This window comes from Mobula hypostoma, chromosome 7 (genome assembly GCF_963921235.1).
Source record: "Mobula hypostoma chromosome 7, sMobHyp1.1, whole genome shotgun sequence".
Lineage (NCBI taxonomy): Eukaryota > Metazoa > Chordata > Chondrichthyes > Myliobatiformes > Myliobatidae > Mobula > Mobula hypostoma.
In genome coordinates this window covers 20,602,350-20,620,604 of record NC_086103.1, presented here as the reverse complement: position 1 = coordinate 20,620,604, position 18,255 = coordinate 20,602,350, and the positions used below count along the sequence as shown (strand labels likewise).

The following is an 18,255-nucleotide window of genomic DNA, read 5'->3' as shown; positions in this document are numbered from 1 at the left end:
CTAACTATACTCCAAGGGATATTAATTGTCTTGGAAGTTTTCTTGTAACCATCTCCTGACTTGTGCTTTTCAATAACCTTGTGGTGGAGTTGTTTGGAGTGTTCTTTTGTCTTCATGATGTAGTTTTTTGCCAGGATACTAACTCACCAGCAGCTGGATGTTCTAGACACAGGTGTATTTTTACTACAATCAATTGAAACACCTTGACTGCACACGGTGATCTCTATTTAACTAATGATGCGACTTCTAAAACCAATCGGCTGCACCAGTGATGATTTGGTGAGTCATATTAGGGGGGTGAATACTTATGCAATCAAATATTTTGTGTTTTATATTTGTAATTAATTTAGATCACTTTGTGGAGATCTGTTTTCACTTTGACACGAAAACAGTCTTTTCCGTTGATCAATGGCAAAAAAGCCAAATTAAATCCGCTGAGTTTCAGTGTTGTAATCCAATAAAACATGAAGACTTCCAAGGTGGTTGAATACTCTTTGATGTGAATATACTGTATGCCACTGGGGAAAATCTACTATCACTAAACCTCTGGTGTTAAAGTCATAGTCAGGGACTCATGCAACATTCAAGCAGCCTCTGACAATGAAGGAAACCCTCCGGACCACCAAGTTCTGACTCATTCTACTTTATTCTCCTCACATTCCCAACAATTCCCCAGATTTGTCCAATCACCTCTATGCTCGGGGCAACTTGGTGGCCAGATAATCTGCTATTCTGCACATCTTGGGTACGTGGGAGGAACGGGAGCACCTGGAGTGTACCTTCATGGTTACAAGAAAACACGCAAGCTCCAGGCAGATAGCATCCAAGGTCAGGATTGGCCCAGATTGCGACAGAAGTGGGGTAACAGCTGCAACAATGCACCATACTCTACAAGCACAACCATGCCTAAAACACATGACTGGATCACAGATTATAAAACTTACTTTACGGTTGGTCACTTGCTCTGTTCCCACCCCCAGCAGCAAAATGAGTCACACAGACCAGTTGACTCCCTCCTCACATCAAGTCCTGTTCTAGTTGTTTTTCAAAATATGGTAGCAGTTTTTGTTTTACTAAAAGCATTTTAAATAGACTTTCTGTAAATGATTTGAGAAAAAAAAAACACATTCCGTGATGATAATCTCTCAATATCACACATAGATGACCTTACAGTTTGCTGAAATGCGCCAAGTGTCTTGCAGCCCACAGGAAGTCGGCGATGATCACCAGCACATCTTGTATTTTGTCTCTTCAACAAAACGGGTTAACTGCACTCACTTGCTCATCCACTGAGAAGTTCCCACAACCAACGATCTCACTTTAAGGACTCTATCTTCTTTTATGTTCTCGGCATTTACCGCTTTTTATTTATATTTGGATTTGCACAGTTTGTTTGCACTCTATTTGATCTTTCATCGATCATGCTATAGCTACTATTCTATAGATCTGCTGAGTATGCCCACAGGAAAATGAATCTCAGAGTTGTATTTGGTGACATATATGCACTCCGATAACATTACTTTGAACAAGTGCCATTTCTGGCATCTCAAAGGAGATAGCCACTGCAGATATTTATCTACTGCACGCTCTCGTAAATTTAAAGATTTCTTTTAATCATTTCACCTTGCTTGCAGTCTGCCTATACAACTAAAAATCTGACTTCTTGTTTAACAGAATTTTTAGAAAATGCATTTCCTTCATTTAATTTATGATGCAATCTGATGGAGAGTCAAACCAAACAGAGATTCACTGCTTGAGGTTGGATTGTGCCTTTCACTATCATTGAGCCCACATTCTGTTCTGTAAACGATTAAGAAGCTAAAGTGGTCACACGTGATGAAAGTCACCTTCAGAATCAGGTTTATTATCACTGAAACACGTCATGAAATTTGTTGCTTTGTGACAGCCGTACAGTGCAATACAGTAACAATTACTATAATTTTCATTATTTGGGGTGGCAGGGTGGAGATATGTCTCTACCAAAGGAGGTGTAAGGTGCTTCTTCCCTCTGCTAGCCTACAGATCACTCTTGGGGAAGGTGTAGCATCTGCTCAGCCCCCCAGTCTGGGTCACATGAAGCCATGGGAGCAGGTGATGGATGGTCATCTAAGCAGCTGGTATATATCACAAGTCCTGGTTATGTGATCACTGATGCCAGGCAGACAAGTTCTGAAGAGTATTGATAATGGCTGTGGTCACCTGTCTTGTAAAGACACCGCCCAGAAGAAGGCAATGGCAAACCACTTCTACCAAAAAATTTGCCAAGTACAGTCATGACCATTGAAGACCATGATCGCCTATGTTATATGACAGGGCACATAACAAATGAACAAATTTAATTTGTTTAATTTATAAACACCGCAAGAAAACAGGCCCTTTCAACCCAATTGGTTCGGGCCACTCATTTACATCTATGTGACCTACTAACCTTAACATCTCTGGACTCTGGGAGGAAACCAAAGCACCTGGAGGAAACCCACATGATCACAGTGAGAACGTAAAAGTTCCTTACAGACAGTGGTAGAATTGAACCAGATTGTTGGTGCTCTAATGGCATTACAGTGCCATCTTAAAGTTACAATAAGAAATGGGAAAAATAAATAGAGCAAAACAGTGAGGTAGAGTTCAAGAATCATTCAGAGATCTGATGGCGAAGGGAAAGAAGTTGTACTTAGTATATTGAGTGTGCATCTGCAAGCTCCTATATCTTCGCCCTGATGACAGCAAGGAGAAGGGGGCATGGTGAGGGTTCTGAATGATAGACACCACCTTCTTGAGGATGGAGATGTTCTCAATGGTGGGAAGGCTAATGCCAATAATAGAGCAGGCTGAGACTACACCACACTGCAACTTTTTCTCATTGGAGCCTCCACGACAGGCGATGATGCAACGAGTCAGAATGCTTTCCCCAGCACATCTGTAGAAATTTGCTAGAGTCTTTAGTGACATAACAAATCTCCTAATGAAGGGACCTCAATGAATTCATCAGGGAATGCATCAATGCTGCATGGAATGGGAGTGTAAATGTTCGTAAGCAGATATTTTCCATGTTGTAGCTAATCAAGCTATAGAAACAACCAGAATATGCAGAGGTTCTCACCATCGACCTTTAAGGTGGTTAGTTTTCTTGAAATCAGTAGATAAATCATTTGATTCACCAACCTGGAACCTAGTTTCTTTGCTTTATCATCAAATGGAGAAATGAAAATGAAACATTAAATTAGTCTGACATGTAAACCTAATTTTCAGCTGCTGGATTTGCCACATCTCTGAACATAGTTTAGCCAGAGAGCAGTGAATCTGTGGAATTTGCTGCCACAGGCAGCTACAGAGGCCAAGTTATTCAGTATATTGAAGGCAGAGGTTGATAGATTCTTGATTAGTCAAGCACGAAGGGATACGGGGAGAAGGCAGGCGATTGCGGCTGAGAGGGAGTTGCGGCAAAATGACAGCCATTCCTTATCGTAGTGTAACAGTGGTCTAGTGTGTTGGGACCTCTGCTGTAACAGTTACATGCCTCAAACAGGCCTGGTTAAAGTCACCGACTATAATTTGAAATTCAATGGGATGGGCCATTTCTTCTTTACAGAGAGCATCCTGCAGTTTCGCGAGTGCTTGCTTATAATCGGCCGCTGATGTTTTTTAACCTGCGGTCAGAATCATGGATGAGAAATCTTGAGGCAAATAGGATGGTCTACATTTAATCGTTAGTTGTTCTAAGTCAGGGGACCAAGAAGTCGATATAACCCCGACGTCCATGCACCAACAAAAATTGACTAAATAACACACGCCACCACCTCTTTCCTTAACAGAATTCGAGGTTCGATCTATTCTGAAAATTGTAAAACCTTCTGGTCGGATAGTTGAGCTCAGCATGTTCACTGTCAATGCAACAAACGAGATCAGCCTCATCTACCTTTGATACAGCAACCTTGCCCTGAGATCATTAATCTTTTTTTTCCAGCCTTGAGGACATAAAGTGTTGCATGGCATAAAACTTCCTACAGTTGAATGAAGGCAAGTCTGAAGTTGTCCTATTTGGCCCCCCTGACCCCATCAAAGTGATTACCAACAGTCTTGGTAACCTGTCCACCCTTGTCAAATCCCATGTCAAAAACCTTGGTGTGATATTTGATTCCGCCTTTAAGTTTTTCAAGCAAGTTAATGCAGTAGTAAAAGCCAGTTTTTTCCAGCTTCGTACTATTGCCAAAATCAAGTTGTTTCTCTCTTTCAAAGATCTCGAGGAAGTCATCCACGCCATTATACTCCAACTCTGTGTATACTGGGATTAGTCAGTCGTCCCTGTCCCACCGGCAACTGGTCCAGAACGCTGCAGCCAGGCTCCTGGCAGGTGCCCGGAAGAGGGACCATATTACTTCTATCCTGGCCTCTCTCCACTGGCTACCAGCACGGTTTAGAATTGATTTTAAGGTTCTCCTGTTTGTTTTTAAAGCCCGAAGTGGGCTGGCCCCCTCCTATATCGCAGACCTTCTAACCCCTTATTCTACTTCCAGGTCCCTCAGGTCGACTGACTTGGGGCTCCTGGCTGTCCCACGATCTAAATTTAAGTTCAGGGGCGACCGCACCTTTGCTGTTGTAGATCCTAGACTGTGGAACAGCATTCCCCTCCCTATCAGATCTGCCCCCTCCATTGACTCTTTTAAGTCCAGGCTCAAAACTTACCTTTATTCACTAGTGTTTGAATCTTCCTGATGTGGCTGATTTTTGGCTTGTGCCTAGGCTCATGTGTTGTCTATATTGTGCCTATAAGCTGTGTGCCCTGTTGTTTATATGTGTTTCTCGTATTTGTGATTTTCGCTACCTGTTATGGATGTCAACATGGGTTGTTTTTAAATGTGCTTTATAAATAAATTTGACTTGACTTGACTCTAAGTTCGCTAACAAGATGATAGACAGAGGAGGTCCCGTCCCTCTGCATTTCAACCTGATTTGAATTCCACCTGTCCTGCCACGCCTTTAGCCTTGGCGTTGACCATTAAAGGCACTGCATTATATTTGCATAAAGCGTTGCCATAGAAAAGCAACATCTATCGTCAAAGATCCTCACCACCCAGGCCCTGCTCTTTTCTCACTGCTGCCATCAGGTAGATGCAGGTGGATGCTTCCCTGGTGTCATGGATTCTCCATTACCTGACTGGCAGACCACAGTACGTGTGCTTGCAACACTGTGTGTCCGACAGAGTGATCAGCAGCACTGGGGCTCCACAGGGGACTGTCTTGTCTCCCTTTCTCTTCACGATTTACACCTCGGACTTCAACTACTGCACAGAGTCTTGTCATCTTCAGAAGTTTTCGGATGACTTTACCATAGTTGGAAGTATCAGCAAGGGAGATGAGGTCGAGTCCAGGGCTACTGTAGGAAACTTTGTCACATGGTGTGAGCAGAATTATCTGCAGCTTAATGTGGAAAAAGACTAAGGAGCAGGTGGTAGACCTGAGGAGAGCTAAGATACCGGTGACACCTGTTTCCATCCAGGGGGTCAGTGTGGACATGGTGGAGGATTACAAATACCTGGGGATACGTATTAACAATAAACTGGACTGGTCAAAGAACACTGAGGCTGTCTACAAGAAGGGTCAGAGCAGTCTCTATTTCCTGAGGAGACTGAGGTCCTTTAACATCTGCCGGACGATGCTGAGGATGTTCTACGAGTCCGTGGTGGCCAGTGCTATCATGTTTGCTGTTGTGTGCTGGGGCAGCAGGCTGAGGGTAGCAGACACCAACAGAATCAACAAACTTATTCGTAAGGCCAGTGATGTTGTGGGAATGGAACTAGACTCTCTCACGGTAGTGTCTGAAAAGAGGATGCATACTATCTTGGACAATGTCTCCTATCCACTACATAATGTACTGGGTGGGCACAGGAGTACATTCAGCCAGAGACTCATTCCTCCAAGATGCAGCACAGAGCGTCATAGGAAGTCATTCCTGCCTGTGGCCATCAAACTTTACAACTCCTCCCTTGGAGGGTCAGACACCCTGTGCCGATAGGCTAGTCCTGGACTTATTTCATAATTTACTGGTATAATTTACATATTACTATTTAACTATTTATGGTTCTATTACTATTTACTATTTATGGTGCAACTGTAATAAAAACCAATTTCCCCCGGGATCAATGAAGTATGACTATCACTATGACTATGACTAAGAAGGTACAGGAGCTTCAGGACTTGCACCACCACCAGGTTCTACTACCCCTCAACATCAGGCTCTTGAACAAAAGGGGATAACTACACTCATTTAAGGGCTCTGTAACATTGTTATTTCATGCTTATTATTTATTTATATCTGCATTTGGCCAATTTGTTTAGTTTATGGTGGTTATAGTTTCTGTTCTATAGATTTGCTAAGTATGCCCACTGAAAAAGAATCTCAGGGTTGTACGTAGTGTTACGTACCCCGTAACTGGGTTGCCAAACCAGCAGAAATGGATCACTCAGTTGGAGTCTGGAGTACTAGAACTAAGAAAGTTTTATTAAAGAAACAAGCAACACAGTAATCGAAAGGATAATAAATGCAACAGTTCAACAATGATAACCACACATGTGCACAGAATTAAGATAACAGCATCAATCAAGCTCTATCGTTGTCTAGGGGTAAATGACCAAATTTAAAAGTGACTCAAAGTTCAGTCCAGTTAGTAGTTCATTCCGCAGTAATCGTTGCCATGGCGATGGACAACGTGGGGGGAAGAGAGAGATAGAACAGGAACGACTGATCATTCAGAACGGCTTCACTCACAGACCGGCGAGATTGCTCACAAGCAACTTTTGGGCGGGTCCTTGGTGATGTCACCTGAGGTCACCGACTGTGACCCCTCCTCCAGATGCGGTCGATCCTCTGCAGTGAACCCGGCACCCAGGCAAGGGCGGACACACACCGGGTTCCCGCTGATCGTACCTTTCCACCCTGGTCGTTGTCTGATACTTCTCACCCACTCGTGAGAGGCGCACCGCTTCCAGGGTCTTGTTACCTCGGGTGGCGTGTGTGTCTGTCTTAGCGAACCTGTCCCTTTTTATCCCCCTGCTGGGGTATCGCCTGTCCATCACTTCAAACAGTTCAGGGTTCAAAGGGGGAGCCGCTCCAGACAGCTCTCTCTCTCCCACGTCCCTTCATTACACATCTCCAGACGCTGCTCCATTGTTCCTTATCTCTCCTTCCCCTGAGGGCAGGTGGCAGACCAACTGCTGATGCCACTGATGCTAGCCCAGGCCAGCAAACATCTTAATTTTATGTGTATTCTCGTAACAGTAGTGACATGTATGTACTCTGATAATAAATTTTACTCTGAACCTTTGCAAGAGTTCTGACCTATTTAAGAAAATAGAGAACAAAAATCCTGTTTTGTTGAAATTTAGGCCAATAACTGAATTAACCCACTTGCTTTGTATAATGAAAATGCATCTTAGACAAATTTGATCACTTATCTATCACTCTCAGTTCGGATATTCATGGGTGTTATCACCAATTTTACAAAGCAAATGAAACTATCAATTATCTTATTTGCTATATGTGCAATCTTGACAAGCTCAGAATTGGCTGCAACATGAGACAAAGATAAATCTATTTTTACAAGTAAAAAAATTTCACCTAAATCACATGAGCTGGCCCACATTCCCAAAATTCTACAAATGGCCATTTGCAATTTTATTCCAATCCATTTTTAAGTGCAGGTTATTTCAGGGAAATATGACAGAATGCGATGCCCTGTGAACAGGCATGGACCTGTAAACTGAATGACTTCTTCTATGTCCTGAGAAACTACATATAAATTGTATGTGTGCATTCTGTTTTCTTTAGTAATTGGAATAAAACTTCAGAGTCCTGAACAGATCAGAATTTTACTTTTTTATTCAAAGGAACAGCACAGAACAGACCCTTCCGGTCCAAGGAGCCATGCTACCCAGCAACACACCTATTTAACACTGGCCAATTAATCTACTAACTGGTACGTCTTTGGACAGTGGGGGGGAGGGAGAGGGGGGGCGCAGAAATCCACGTGGTCACAGGGAAAACACACAAACTCTTTACAGACAGCAACGGAATTGAACCCTGAACTCCAACGCCCCAAGCTGTAATAATGCCATACTGACAACTGCACTACCCTGGTAGAGTTTTAAAAAGCTTGCTTTTAATTTTATAGATTAAACTGTCAGCCACCATATTTTACTGCAATAATCACAGACACAGAACAGTACAAGACTGTAAGGACCCTTTGGCCCATAAATCTTTTGCAAACCCTTTAACTTACTCAAATGGTTCCATTTATTATCAGCGAATGTATACAGTATACAACCTGAAATACTTGTCTTCACAGGCATTCATGAAAAACAGAAACCCAAAAGGAAGAACGACAGAAAAATATTAGAACCTCAAAGCCCCCTCTCCCCGCGCAAGCAGGAGCAAAGCATCAACACAACAAATATCCCCCTCCTGCCATTTCAGCAAAACATGTCAGCACCCACGCACAGCAAAGCACCCAAAGGGAGACCATGATCTGCAGACAACAAAAACTATTGTTTACCTGATAAACTCCAGTCAATCTAACCCTTCCTTCCAACAATTTCAATGACCTTCCATTTTTCTTTCATCCATGTTCCCTTCTCAGATCTCTTAAATATCCATAATATATCAGGCTCTACCGCCAGCCCCAACAGCATTCTAGGTACTTAGAGATTTGTGTATCTCTGATATCTCCCCTAAACGTTTCCCCAGTCAAATTAAACAGATGTCCTGTGGGGTAGCCATTGACATCCTGGAATAGAGGCGTTGTCTGTGACTCTGTTTGTGCCTCCTATAATCTTGCACACATTTATCACATTTCCTCTCATCTTCCCTCATTCCAAAGAGAAAATCCCACCTCGCTCAACCTTTCCTCTTTAGATTTGCCCTCTAATCTGAACTGCTTTTTGTGAAGAAAAAACAAAAATGCTTGCTGTTTATTATCTTTTTTTGATTGTGGTTGAAAGTAAGTAGAAAAGGCCCTGAAAGTTAATCACATCATCAAGATTCCAAATGAGCAGAATTTCTGTGAAAGAGAACCAAGGAGCAACCCCAACTTCCTTCGTTCTTAATCACAAGACATGCAGAACAAAAGCAGTCTGCAGGAACATTACAGCAGATGTTTTCTGAAGAAAATTTGAAATTTAGAACAATTCTTTCAGTGTGGAATACATTGTGCACAATTCTAAATCTGTCCTACCTTTGGGTCATGAACAAATGTTTGCCCTTTGGTTCCAGGAGGGAAGTCACCAGTACAAATGTACTTTAAGCACTCAATTATAGTCTGTAACACAAAAACATATATGTAAAGAAAATAAACGTAATCCTGTTACATTAAATTCCGTATCATGAGAAGTGCTCCAAAGCTCCACAAAACACTTTCAATAAATCAGTCCTGTGATGATTGGTAAGAACAACTACACTCTCATTTCTCTGCATTAAAATCAAAACCTACAGATTGTGGTAAATCAAAGTGATTGCATTATCTCATCTTCATTATCATTGCTTCGATATTCATGATGCACTTCCCTTGATAGTGTGTTCTTTTTTATACTACCCAGGGAAAACTGGTTCACAGGAGACCTGCTGCTGTCCTGGAAAAAGTATGATCGAGTTCCAATGTCCGAATTCGACAAGTAGCTAAATTGAATGAGTGATTCCCACCGTCTATGCAAAAGACTCTGGCGACCTCTTACAACCTATTTAAGCCTCTCGATTGTTTCTCAGTCCACCCAGTGACAACATCATCTTCCACCTTGTCAATGCCACCTCCCAACCGTTACTATAAGACCAAGGAGCAGACGTCAGCCATTCAGCCCATCGAGTCTGCTCTGCCATTTTATCATGAGCTGATCCATTTTCCCATTTAGTTCCACTCCCCTGCCTTCTCACCATAACCTTTGATGCCCTGGTTACTCAGAAACCTACCAATCTCTGCCTTAAATGCACCCAATGACTTCGCATCCACTGCCCCCCGTGACAACAAATTCCATAGATTCATCACCCTCTGGTTAAAAAATTTCTTCACATCTCTGTTCTGAATGGGCGCCCTTCAATCCTTAAGTCATGCCTTCTCGTACTAGACTCCCCCACCACGGGAAACAACTTTGCCACATCCACTCTGTCCATGCCTTTCAACATTCGAAATGTTTCTATGAGGACCCCCCTCATTCTTCTAAACTCCAAGGAATACAGTCCAAGAGCAGACAAACATTCCTCATATGTTAACCCTCTCATTCCCAGAATCATTCTAGTAAATCTTCTCTGTACCCTCACCAACGTCAGCACATCCTTTCTTAAATAAGGAGACCAAAACTGCCCACAGTACTCCAAGTGAGGTCTCACCAGTGCCTTATAAAGCCTAAACATCACATTCCTGCTCCTATACTCTATTCCTCTAGAAGTAAATGCCAACATTGCATTCGCCTTCTTCACCACCGACTCAACCTGGAGGTTAACTTTAAGGGTATCCTGCACGAGGACTCCTAAGTCCCGCTGCATCTCAGAACTTTGAATTCTCTTCTAATTTAAATAATAGTCTGCCCGTTTATTTCTTCTGCCAAAGTGCATAACCATACACTTTCCAACATTGTATTTCATTTGCCACTTCTTTGCCCATTCTTCCAATCTACCCAAGTCTCTCTACAGACTCTCTGTTTCCTTAGCACTACCGGACCCTCCACCTATCTTTGTATCATCAGCAAACTTCGCCACAAATCCATCTATTCCATAATCCAAATCATTGATGTACAACGTAAAGAGAAACGGCCCCAACACTGACCCCTGTGGAACACCACTGGTAACCAGCAGCCAACCAGAATAGGATCCCTTTATTCCCACTCTCTGTTTCCTGCCAATCAGCCAACGCTCTATCCACATATGTAACTTTCCGTAATACCTTGGGCTCTTATCTTGTTAAGTAGTCTCATGTGTGGCACCTTGTCGAAGGCCTTCTGAAAATCCAAATATACAACATCCACTGCATCTCTCTTGCCTAGCCTACTTGTAATTTCCTCAAAAAATTGTAATAGGTTTGTCAGGCAGGATTTTCCTATAAGAAAACCATGCTGAGTTCTGCCTATCTTGTCATAAGCCTCCAGGTACTCCATAAACTCATCCTTGACAATCGACTTCAACAACTTCCCAACCACCGATGTCAAGCTAACAGGTCTATAATTTCCTTTTTGCTTCCTTGCCCCCTTCTTAAATAGCGAAGTGACATTTGCAATCTTCCAGTCCTCCAGAACCATGCTAGAATCTATCGACTTTTGAAAGATCATTGCTAATGCCTCCGCAATCTCCGCAGCTATTTCCTTCAGAACACGAGGGTGCATTCCATCTGGTCCGGGAGATTTATCTACCTTTAGACTATTCAGCTTCCTGAGTACTTTCTCTGTCGTAATTGTGACTGCGCACACTTCTCTTCCCTGCCACCCTTGAGTGTCCGGTATACTGCTGATGTCTTCCTCAGTGAAGACTGATGCAAAATACTCATTCAGTTCCTCCGCCATTTCCTTATCTCCCATTACAATTTCTCCAGCATCATTTTCTATTGGTCCTATATCTACTCTCACCTGTCTTTTACTCTCTATATACTTGAAAAAGCTTTTAGTATCCTCTTTGATATTATTTGCGAGCTTCTTTTCATAGTTCATCTTTTCCCTCTTAATGAGCTTCTTAGTTTCCTTTTGTAAGCTTTTAAAAACTTCCCAATCCTCTGTCTTCCCACTAATTTTTGCTTCCTTGTATGCCCTCTCCTTTGCTTTAACTTTGGCTTTGACTTCTCTTGTCAGCCACGGTTGCATCCTTTTTCCATTCAAAAATTTCTTTTTTGGAATATACCTGTCTTGCACCTTCCTCACTTCTCGCATAAACTCCAGCCACTGCTGCTCTGCTGTCCTTCCCGCCAGTGTCCCTTTCCAGTCAATTTTGGCCAGTTCCTGTCTCATGCCACTATAACTTCCTTTACTCCACTGAAATACCGACACATTGGATTTTGGCTTCTCTTTTTCAAATTTCACAGTGAACTCAATCATGTTATGAGCACTGCCTCCTAAGGGTTCCTTCACCTCAATCTCTCTAATCACCTCCGGTTCATTACACAATACCCAATCCAGTACAGCCGATCCCCTAGTGGGCTCAACAACATGCTGTTCTAAAAAGCCATCTCGCAGACATTCTACAAATTCTCTCTCTTGAGATGCAGTGCCGACCTGATTTTCCCAATCTACTCGCATGTTAAAATCCCCCACAATTCTCATAATACTGCCCTTCTGACAAGCCTTTTCTATTTCTGGTTGTAATTTGTAGTCCACATCACTGCAGCTGTTTGGACTGTCTCTTCTTTTATTCCTGAAACTGCTCTTGTCACCTCTTTTGTTGAAATATTGCTCCATTATTTTACTTCAAGTTGACTATTTTCAAGAATTGAGCCGCTTTTCGATAAAGTGGTGAAGAGTTTGACTTAATTTATGATGAGGCCACCCTCAGGGTGGAGGGGCAACACCTTGTGTTCCGTCTGGGTAACCTCCAACCTGATGACAAGAGTATCGATTTCTCCTTCTGGTTAAAAAAAAAACATTTCCTCCCTCTCTCCTCCTCTTCTTCTATTCTCCACGCTTGCATTTTACCTCTTCTCACCAGCCTATCACCTCCCCCTGGTGCCCCTCCTTCTTCCCTTTCTCCTATGGTCCACTCTCCTCTCTTACCAGATTCCTTCCTCTCCAGCCCTCGAACTTCCCCACCCACCTGGCTTCACCTATCACCTTCTCGCTAGCCTCCTACCTCTCCCCCTATCTTTTTATTCTGGCATCTTCTCCCTTCTTTTCCAGTCTTAAAGAATGGTCTCAGCCTGAAACGTTGAATGTTTGTTCATTTCCATAGATGCTGCCTGACCTGCTGAGTTCCTCCAGCATTTTGTGTGTGTTCATTCACGATAAACCACACCTGAAGGTTCCAGTCCCCCTTGGAGAACTAGGCTCAAAAAACCCAAAAGATTTCAACTTCACACTAATAACCCAAAGCAAATTTCAAATACTTCAAAGCAATCACAACGTATCAATGCTGTGACATATCAATTACAAGTTGCAGGAGGCTGCAGAGGGTTTGGACTGTGGGAAGAAACCAGAGCACCCAGAGGAAACCCACATGGTCACGGGAAGAATGTACAAGCTTCTCACAGACAGCAGCAGGACTCAAATCCTGATCGGTATTCACTGGCACTGTAAAGTGACTGCATTAACCACTACACTTCCATACCAGCCTAAATGTTTAAACTACAGTCCGCCATGACTCAAATTTATTCCATGGTGGTCAATTATTATAAACATTCAGTCTGTCCCTTTCTGGTTTATTGATTAATTGACAATTGTCTTTATCTGCAATGAAAATTACAGAAACTGAATAAAACAAAGCACAATGTGAATCATGATTTAGTGTCAAATTAATGCACATTACAAGGATCTTTGTCAGTCTGTCTATATTTTAAATTCCAAATGTATTACTTACCGTTTTTCCTGCGCCATTTGGTCCCACCAGAACAGTTAATGGAGTATTGAAGGTGATAATTTGTTTATCTTTGTCATCTATCCCAAAACTCCTCACACCCTGAATGCTCATCTTCTCAATTCTGGACATCTTGGCAGGTCTTCAACCTTCCCCAATCTAATAAAGAATAATAGAAGACGACATAATCTTCAGTTAAGCTCACTTAGGAATCCTAATTGCCAGTCCATGTTCATTTTATGGACCACCAAAAGCTGGCACATTGAGGCATACTTACGAGGTGCCTCATGAGGTCAGTGAAAACTGGAGGTTCATCCACAGATGACAGGGCAGGTCAGGACGGTGTGTGGTTTGTGACTTTTGACTCTTCTGTCAGACACAGGTCTCTGTGCACTCCCAATGAACAACCACTTTTGGTTCTCAATAACATCCTGTACTCCTTCTCTCAGTTATGACGCTGCGTTTCTTCCTGGAAGATTTGAGCGTGCCCATGAATGGTTTTATCTGTCTCATACTCACTTCCCATAGCAGGATTCTATTGTTATGCACTTGAATGTTAAGGTGCAGCGAATTCAAAAAACGATAAGCATAAGAACACAATGAAGCCATTCGGCCCATCTGCCATTCAATCACGGTTGATCTATTTTTCCTCTTGACCACATTCTCCTGCCCTCTCCCCACAACTGTTGATGGCCCGACTAACCAAGAATGCATCAACCTCTGCTTTAAATATACCCAATGACTTGGCCTCCACAGCCAACCATGGCAATGAATTCTACATTCAATGCAGTCTAATTGTCATTCAACCATATATGAATACCCATGAAAACAGACAAAAGGAACAGAGTAACTCTGAGGCTAAGGTGCAAAACACAGAAGCTACAGTACACAGCACAAGGCACACTTAGCACGTAAGACAGCAGTAAAATAGTCACACAAAAAAAGTCCAAGTCCTTGAGTCTCTAAATGTTGCAGCAGTCTGCAGTCAAATACAATACATCTTAACCTGCTGAACAACCAGTGAAGGGCAGCACTGACTCCAACATGTATGCCACACCACTCTGCCCCTGGCTTTCCAGTTGAGTACTCCACTCTAGCAGCACACAGGTGTATTGCCCTGTTTAAGATTTCTACAGCTATGCTGTGAGGTATTTATTTTAGCAGTTTTCTGTAAAAGCCGTGTACCCTGCTGTTGAGAATGTTTTTGGTTTCAGTTAAAGATAAGGAGCCACGTTGTCTGACTTAGGAATGCTGTGTCAGCCAATCAGGATGGCGGGATGGAGAGAAGATTCCAGGGAGAGTTGGGCAGAAAGAGATTTCTGACAGACTGTAGCTGGGTTCATGGTGTTTTGGCAGGAGATCAGAGAGCAGAGGATCTGGCAGGACACATGGAGGATCCCATCTGAAGAGAAGTCCCTAATGCAAGGAGTGCTTGGCGAGATGAAGGAGTCCAAGAAGGGAAGCACTATGTGCGATTGTTGCTGAGAACTCAGTGACATAAGTACAGTGGTACACCTATCCACCACCAAAATAAGCCTCAACGTTTATGTGCATATTTAGAGTGTAATAGGCCCTTCTATTTTTTTCTCTTTTCTTTTTTCTATTGACTGTTTGATAAACCTGAAATTGGTAAATATACTTTCTTTATAATTTTATTTTGGTGTACGACATTATTTCTTGGCAACCGATAATTGTGCATGGTCAGTATTTACACAGTATTTGCCCAAATTGAGGTTCTTTTAATGGGAATTCCCAATGTTCCTGTCCGGCTGAACCCCAAATCATACTGACCCCAGACATATATTGTTTATGAAAGGAGTCCTGTGGCTGTTAGCAGAGTCAGCTAATGTGCCAAGTTTGTATATGACCCTGGTGAGAGGGTTACATTTGTAGAGGCTCATTGGAATCTCAAATGCTGTGTGAATGCTGTTTTAGGATTGATTAAGCGGTTTGTGTGTTTAAGCCAGTGATTAGGCAGGTGTCAGGGAAAGTCATTAAGGTACTTTATTACAGATGCCACAGGGATTGCTTGGAGCGATTCGAAATAGTTATCCACAAATAATGATTGTGTCTGAGTGTGGTAGATGTTTGAAGCCCCAATGAACTGTTACTCAGAGCACTGATTTCTGTAAAAGTATCGGGGAGAGATACACTAGTTGAATGGCGTTTTGACAAATCGGCAGGTAAGGATTGTGTGTTAGTCCAGACCAGCAGTCGTAAACTGAAGTTGCACTGCCCGACATGATAGGAGAACCTGGAGAGGTGTGGCCAAGGGCAGTCCATATATTTAGAGAAGGGGAAATGTAGCTGAGGGTGAAGACTTTGAAGACAAGTCGTTCTCCTTTCTGCAAAGTGAGAGAAAGGAGTTGTCTGATGTGAAATCTCTAATGGGTCCTTCAGCAGTTGATGGAAATTCTGAGCTGGCTTCGGTATTTACATCACTGATCAATAAATGCCAAAGTGTATCTGTGGAGAACCAAGGTTATTGTAGGCTGAGAATATTCTCTGGAGTCAACGGCACCTCCGATGGGGAACAACATGAGGCTTGGGCAGAGCAGACACCTCAATTGCTGGATGAGCGGCAGTGCTCAGATAATATGAAAAGAGAGTCTGAAACGTCCAGCGGCTGAGGTGGTGAGGTCCCTAAAAGCAGAAAACCCATTGAGGCTCAGGCACACAATCCAGGAGAAAGCGGAGAAACTTTTTGCCTATACTTTCAGGCTAGAGAGACAGCTGTATTGCCTGTGCTGCAAAGGGGCCATTCCACTGGCTGAGATCGATCAATTAAGGATGGAGCAAGTTCTGAAGAGCACACTGTCACACAAAGTGGTTGTTTTAAGCATTCGAACGACTCACAAGATGCATCCCCTGCCCTCGTTTGTTGAGCTGATCAGAGAAGTGAGAGAGGAGGAAAATACGATGGAGGAGTGGGAGGCCCCGACCAGTTGGGCAAAGTCCTCAGTAGTAGCTTCGGTTGCTGACGCAGCCCCAGATGTCATACAAGTGGGGGATTTGCAGGATGAAATGACAAACAGGCAAGCCAAGGTATCTCGGTTGATGTCAGTGAGTACTACCACCAAGCGTGACAAGTCCAGTAGGAAACCGGACCCACCATTGGTACATACTAAACAGAGAGCTGCTATTGACAGGGGTCTCTTGACGAGGGAAGTGACTGGTATTTTCTGTTACAACTGTGGTTAGGATGGACATTTCAAGTGGGAGCATGAAGGACAGGAAAACCTTCAGAAAGTAACCCAGTGCTTGCTTAAACAAAGAAGGAAGTTGGGAAACTTTAGAGTGACCCAGTGAGGGAATGACCTGACACCTCAGAGAAAACACGTTCCAATTCATACTTCAAGGAAAACACTAAGGTGCAAAACTCTATTCCTGAAGCCCTAGTGGAACCAACCTCGAGTGTAACCATATGTATTGAGGGTATTTATGCTAGTCATACTTGACATAGGTTCTCAGGTTACTGTACTCTGCAGATCCTTTTACAACCAGTATTTGATGCATTTACCATTGACGCCATTCTGTGCTCTAGAAATTTGGGGTCTTTGTACCAATGATTACCCATGTGATGGTTACTTGTCATTGAAGCTGGAGTTTTCAGAACTAGAAGCTGGAGTAGCTGAGACCCTTGATAAATTAGTGTTTGTCTGTCCTGATCCGGTTGAAAAAGGTGAAGCTTCCATTACTGCGGGAACAAATACTCCCATTGTGAGAAGGCTCAAAGGAGAATGCAAGGAGAGAAACGGGGAGAATTTTCTGAAAACCTTGTCCATTTACCTAGTGTTCAGAGCTGCTTTTGAAAAGGGACAAATTCCCCCAAAGCAGGATGGTGAGCATAAACGAGGAACTGTGTGGTACACCCAGTCTAAACCCATCATATTATGTCCTGGGCAAGTAGCTAGAATGACGGGTAACCCCAATTTCCCAGGAATGTCCAATGCCAAGGCCCCTCCTGGTGGACGCTCTGGAGGATCACAACGAAGATTCACGACAACCTGCCAGAGTACTGGTGAGACCTGAACCGCAGAAACCGTCGGCTGTACACATAAACAGGATAGCAGTGATTGTCAGGAACACTTTGGAGAGAGAGGTCACCATTAGACAAGGGATGCAGATGGCACATCCTTTTCCAGTGACATAATGTCTCATTTTCCAGTGAGAAAACCAGGACAGAGACAGTTTCAGGAACGATAACAGGAAAGTCATTCAGCTTTGGTGAGTCCCTGGTCCCTGAGGGATAGAAAAGGAGACTAACAGACAAGATGCTGAAGCTCGAAGATATCTTTTCTACTGATAAGTTCGATGTGGGTGGCTCCAAGAGTAGTCGCCACACTACTTGAGTGACAGAAGACACCCCTCTCTTCGCACCGGGAGAGGAGGAAAAAGTTCAGCAGCATCTGCTGAAACCGAAGCTGGAACTATCACTGAATCCAGGAGTCCCTCTGCGTCACCCATGCTAGCGGTGAGGAAGAAGAATGGGAAGGTACGAATGTGTGTTGACTATCGGACACTGAACCAATGTACAGTCCCCGGCCAAAATACTGACCCATGAATCGAGGATGCTCTGGCCTCTCTGAGTACAGCAAACTGGTAGAGTGTGTTATATCTGAGGAGTGGGTATTATCAGATACCCATGAGTCAAGCTGGTAAAGAAAAGACAGTATTTATATATCCACTTGGACTCTCAGTTTGAGAGACTGCCCCAGGGCATG

General features: G+C 43.2%; 1 protein-coding gene across 1 annotated transcript in view; it reads right to left on the bottom strand.

Moving 5' to 3' along the window:
- rad50 (RAD50 homolog, double strand break repair protein) overlaps positions 1 to 18,255 on the bottom strand; it is a 218,229-nt gene that overhangs the window by 187,639 nt on the left and 12,335 nt on the right. Inside the window, exons 2-3 of the mRNA XM_063053126.1 lie at positions 13,535 to 13,690; positions 9,228 to 9,311 (exon numbers count right to left, since the gene is read on the bottom strand). Of these exons, the coding sequence (XP_062909196.1) occupies positions 9,228 to 9,311; positions 13,535 to 13,663 (213 nt within the window). The 5' untranslated portion in view covers positions 13,664 to 13,690. The remainder of the gene's footprint in view (positions 1 to 9,227; positions 9,312 to 13,534; positions 13,691 to 18,255) is intronic.